Source organism: Microcebus murinus, chromosome 12 (assembly GCF_040939455.1).
Source record: "Microcebus murinus isolate Inina chromosome 12, M.murinus_Inina_mat1.0, whole genome shotgun sequence".
NCBI classification, from domain to species: domain Eukaryota; kingdom Metazoa; phylum Chordata; class Mammalia; order Primates; family Cheirogaleidae; genus Microcebus; species Microcebus murinus.
The window spans coordinates 35,357,341-35,362,701 of NC_134115.1; the positions used below are offsets into that span (position 1 = coordinate 35,357,341).

The 5,361-nt window shown below is 38.3% G+C and overlaps 1 protein-coding gene across 5 annotated transcripts in view; it reads left to right on the forward strand.

The window, feature by feature from the left end:
* KDM4C (lysine demethylase 4C) overlaps nt 1-5,361 on the forward strand; it is a 367,466-nt gene that overhangs the window by 249,964 nt on the left and 112,141 nt on the right. For all 5 annotated transcript variants that reach the window (XM_012738388.2, XM_076008693.1, XM_012738394.3 and 2 more), the window contains 2 exons: nt 2,217-2,272; nt 4,453-4,561. In XM_012738388.2, coding sequence (XP_012593842.1) covers nt 2,217-2,272; nt 4,453-4,561 — 165 coding nt within the window. The remainder of the gene's footprint in view (nt 1-2,216; nt 2,273-4,452; nt 4,562-5,361) is intronic.

Genomic DNA, 5,361 nt, shown 5'->3' on the forward strand with positions numbered 1-5,361 from the left:
GGAGGTCCCTGCAGTGTCTAAGCTTGGCGAGTAGTACACAGGGACACTGGACTCGGCCACATCCTGTTGATTCTGGCCCTTCGAGGCCATATTAAATACCAAAAGACTTTATAAAAACCCACTCTCATGGGGGATCCAGGTGGCTGTGAGTGGCTATTGTGGCAATTTAGGTTGAGTGAAGGAGCTGGTAGTGTCAACTAAAGTGATGGCAGGATGATGGAGAGAGAGAGAACAGGGTGAGCATGGAAGTGAGATGGCAGAACTCAGTTGATTGGATCTAGGATGAGAGGAACAATGTGTCTCCCAGTGTGAGCTAGGACGGGTGGCTGGTGCCATGGATGGTAATGGTTGGGGAATTGAGGTTTGGGAAGAGGATGCGAGTTCAGCTCTGCACGTGTGTTTACGAGGCCTGTGGAGCTGTCCGCCAGACACTTCAGGACATCAGCGTGTGAGCCTTTGGCCTTTACAGAATGATTGGAATCAGGGTCGTGGGTCACATGCCCAGCAACCTTGTGTGGAGAGAGAGGTGACAGGGGTTGTTACAGAAATTCCCCACGTTTGAGGAGAGTGATAGAGAAGCTTGGCAAAGGAAGCTGAAGGCCAACTAGAGATGCAGGAGGACAAGGAGGCGTGTAAGCATCATGGAATCCACAGGGAGCACATCTTCCAGGAAGGGGCAAAGGTGTTCAGTGGTGTGCAGAGGTCAGGCGAACCACAGACTTGGAATTGTCTGTTAGTTTGTGTGACTTGGAGGTCACTGGTGATCCTAAAAAGAACAGGTTTCATATTGAGGTGAGTGGGAATCTTTTTAACTTTAAAAATCTTGAGTCTACACATTCTGTTTCAGAGGACTTTTTCCTCTTATTAGATTAGGGCTCTAGAACATGTGTACCTTTTAATGATCCTAATCAGGTGCTTTTAAGCAGCTTCCATGCTGCTTTGCTGTATTTAACTCTCCTAACGTGTCCCTTTAGGCTTCTCCTCACTACTAGTTTCATTAATCAGACTTCTAATTCTCTCAGTGCCTGAGCTCCTCGCACTCCACAGCTCTGCTGCGCTCCCGCTCTGCTGCTAACATGTTATGTGAAAGCCTTTGGCCTCAAGTTTTGTTTTCATTTTCCTCTCTCTCTGTCCCTCTGTGCCCTCCCTCCCACTATAGAAAGTGTGATAAATTACTGGACAAATACAATTGAGAACTTTTAAAAGAGAATTTCTGGAGTTCTCATGTTCGACGTTTGGCTTATGAAGTTTTGCTTTCTTGGTGTGCTTCACCAAAACCAGTTACTCCCAAGGCTTCTAGCATGTGGCTTTGTGGTATGGATAGAGAATGTGCTCCGCTGAGCTGGGTTCATAGTGGATTCAAGTGGATACACAGGGCACCTTTTGCTGCTCCTGAATCTGGGAAGGTTCATAGAGATGTACAGAGACTTTTCAGGCACACAAAACCATTGAACATTCTGGTTGCTTGCATTTTTTACTGCCTAATAAGAGCTATACAGATATGTGGATTCTTGCCAGTTGTTTTTGTTTTGTTCTCCTCAGGAAAGTAAAAGCTTTGCAGTTTGATACCATGAGGTTATTAATAGAAGTAGATCAATTAGGTGGATTCATAGTAAAGCTGGGCAAGAACTTTCAAAATTAGTTAAGGGACATTGCCTTGGAGGACAGGGTAAAGAAATGTTATGTTTACAATTTTGAAGAAAAAACCCCCACATAACCTATAACTATTTTTTAAAATGTTTTAATGCAGAAAATTGGGAGGATGAGCTTGAAGTTACAAATAAAAATGTTTCTTAGGTGCTCAATAAAAAAAAAAAAATCTAGGTCAAGAAAAGGCAATGCTCTGCTGTCTGGCCCTGCTTTTCCTAGACTTTTTCATGGGAGTGTAATGAGAAGTAACTAACAAAGTCTGTATTTGTAGCAATGGAAGTCAGCTTGGAGTGGAAAATTATATGCTATGTTAAGACATATAAAAGTGCTAAAAAGGGAAACTCATGTGGGGAGGATACAGGAATGTGTTTCATGGCACTGTTTTCTCAGGCTGGATAACTTAGGTTGATCAGAACAATTTTTCCAACACCATTTGCCCTTCATGTAATTCCTGATGGTTTTAATTTTAAAATAACAAATTAGAATTTCTGGGAATATTTAGATGAATAGTAATGACTTTTGTGATATGGGTCTGCTCATTGTTTGGTATTTTCTTTTCCTCCTAGGAATGCTGCCTCTGCAATTTGAGAGGAGGTGCACTTAAGCAAACTAAGAACAATAAGTAAGTAATGGATTAATTGTATTGACTTTTATGATGTTTCTTTCTCCTTTCTAGAACCTCTGGAAGCTTTATTTCTCATTATACACATGGTTCCAAAGCTTATGCTGTCCAGATCTGAGATTGGAATTCTGGGCTTCAGGGTCCACTACCTACAGCACTCTCACCTCTGCTAGGCAGGAGTATTCCAAGTCATCCTCTTCTGTGTGTTTGACACCATGAAGAATAACCCCTCTTTCACTAAGAGACATTTTTAAATGAAGGCTGCCCATATCGTCCAGGTGCCATTAGAATCCTAGAATTTATTAGGCTAATGCTATTAGTCTCATAAAAGCAGGGTATACTGAAAAAGTGAAACTGTTATCTTCAAATGAATTAAATCAATCACAGTCATGACATTAAACAAAACCAGTACTTTTAACACGAGCAAATTAACAAGAATATATGTGTACTAAATTACAAAAGATAGGGAGAAAACATTGATATTACGATTTAAGGCAGACAGGTGGAGAATATGAAGAGAGTCTTGAAAGAGAGTCATAAATGAACATAAAAGGAAAGTAATCTGCTTTTTATGGCTGTTTTGCATGAATTTTATTTTTATTTTCACAGCCAGGTTGTAATATTGAAAATGGGGCCATAGCATATTGCGAGGTCCTTTGGAATAGAAACATGTCGAAATGGTTTAGGCAGAGGTTGCAGTCTGGCACTCAAGGGCCAGATCTAGCTCCAAGATATGTTTTGTTTGACCCACACACCATTTTATAAATTTAATCCCAAATTTAAAAATTGAGATATTTTGACATAAAAATCCAGATTTGCATCTTCACTTGAAAAATGATTGTGTGTCTCTGTAACACAATAATTGCAAATTAGGATGAGAAGCCAGCCTCAGTGGAGCGATCCCCAGGTCACCATGGCGTCCCAGTGTATCTGTATTGGTTTACGTCCCCCCGGCCCCAGGGGCACTGGAGTTAGGACTCCTGGTGTGATGTCCTGATGGAGATAGCATAATTACATACATGTACACATGTTTATGGTTGCTCAGAAGGAAGAATAAAGGCATTTATCATTCCTACATTGATAAAGTTTATTCTACAAAACTGTAGTTTTGCTTAATTTGGGGTCTTCTTTCACAGTCCTACTTGGTATGATTGGTACTATACTAAAAAGTCTACACTAGTTCTTGGATGTTGCACAGGCTTGGCAGACTATGAGATGTTTTAGGTGGTTCCTATAAAGATAGAGGTGATAAGAAATTCTCTTCCTACCCTTGGGCTAGACAAACAGAATTTCTGTTTTTTAATAGCATGATAGTGTTTATTTAGATAAGAAAGAATGGCCTGGTGGGGGTTGATACTTGTCCTCTCTTCCTGTGGTCTTGAAAGGCAGGATGCAATCTGATGTTGCTTGAGTGAAATAAATATGCTTTGGCTTAAAAATGGGTTGAAGGATTTGACAGTTCTTTCAAAATCTCTTCAAACCTCATGAGTCTTTATGTTTTTTTGAGAATGTAACATTTATAAGACCCTTAATAGTGTTAATGGGGAAGTTCTCATTTTTCTGGAGTAATTCAGAATGTAAAAGGGGATATTAGGTGTGAAGTTGGAAACCAGGGAACATGCTAAATTTCATTTCTCCTTGTCTCTAGGTTTCTTTGATTATAGTAGGATTGCAGTGATAAAAAATTAAAAAACTTAATCAGGGTTAATTCTTTTAGAAAACTTTTGCTGCTTGAACCAGTTTGGTTTGTAACATTTATATTATATAAAAAGGTTATATTCTATACCCAGTTTATACCTTTTATTAACTGAAGTAATCATTTGCCACATAGTGATTTGCTTAGTACATTAAGCACATGCATATTTTAGCATCAAATGAAATAAGAAAATTCATTTCAGTATTTTTCAGATCAAGTGTAGAAAAATATTTATAGGTTAATAGGATTGAGTCCTTGTTCTTTACATAGTTCTGCATGTCATGTTGGGCACGTGTGGTACTGAATCTATCCAGGTATCATCCAGGTTTACAATTCAGAATCTGTTTGTGATGGGTTTAGGCTTTTGGCTTTCTTTCTCATCTGTGTGTTTCTCATCTATGAGAATTGTCATCGCCAGCTTGAAGTACGAAGGTATATAAGTTTAGGGAACTTTTGTTTATGTTTAATGTCTCCTCTCCTGTAGGTGGGCCCATGTCATGTGCGCCGTTGCGGTCCCAGAAGTTCGATTCACTAATGTCCCAGAAAGGACACAAATAGATGTAGGCAGAATACCTTTACAGAGGTTAAAATTGGTGAGTGGCAAAGCTTCTTTTTTACCTCATAAATTAGTGTTGATTTCAAGTTCTGAATTTTTCTATTAATGTACGCATTCCCAAGATATTTTTTCTCCTGGCTTCATTTTATTATTCTACTCTTATTTTCCTTTAGTCTAAATTTATTTATTCTTACAAATTCTTTTCCTGTCATAATGTAAATCTGCATATAACTTTCCTCAAATTCTATTTGAAATTAGAGAAAGGATCAATACATTTTCTAGATTAATGCAAACTTTCAAACTATAGTATATCTGGTGAGATTTGTCAGTAATGGACCTGAGCTGTCCAACTCTTGACATTATTTAGTTTTTTTCTCTCTTGCCTCTCTTTGGTTGGCCTTAACTTAGCCTAAAATATCTAACCTAATTTCATCATCTCTTCACCAAGGAGAGACTTGTAGAGAAATATAGAAGCTTTTATTTTTACCAAACGATTTTCTTACTGATGAATTGATACAAGTCATTTAATGTGCCAAACTCTATGGCCGATTATCTTTTGACCTGCTCAGAAACTCCCATACAAATTTTCCCACTGGTTTCCATTTTTAAGAGTATTTTTCATTAAAAATATAGGTCTTTAATGTCTTTAACATTGAAATCACTTTGTAGTTATGTTCAGTTGTGAGCCAACAGATCATTAGTTTAGGCCCTTATACTGCATATTTAATAAGAACTTTCCATAAAGTTAAACTGTATGACCTTAACATACTGTAGTGTGTCTTACAGGTGGACTTAAAACTCTAGGATTTCCTCAGTCTTTGTTATTTTTAATTTCAG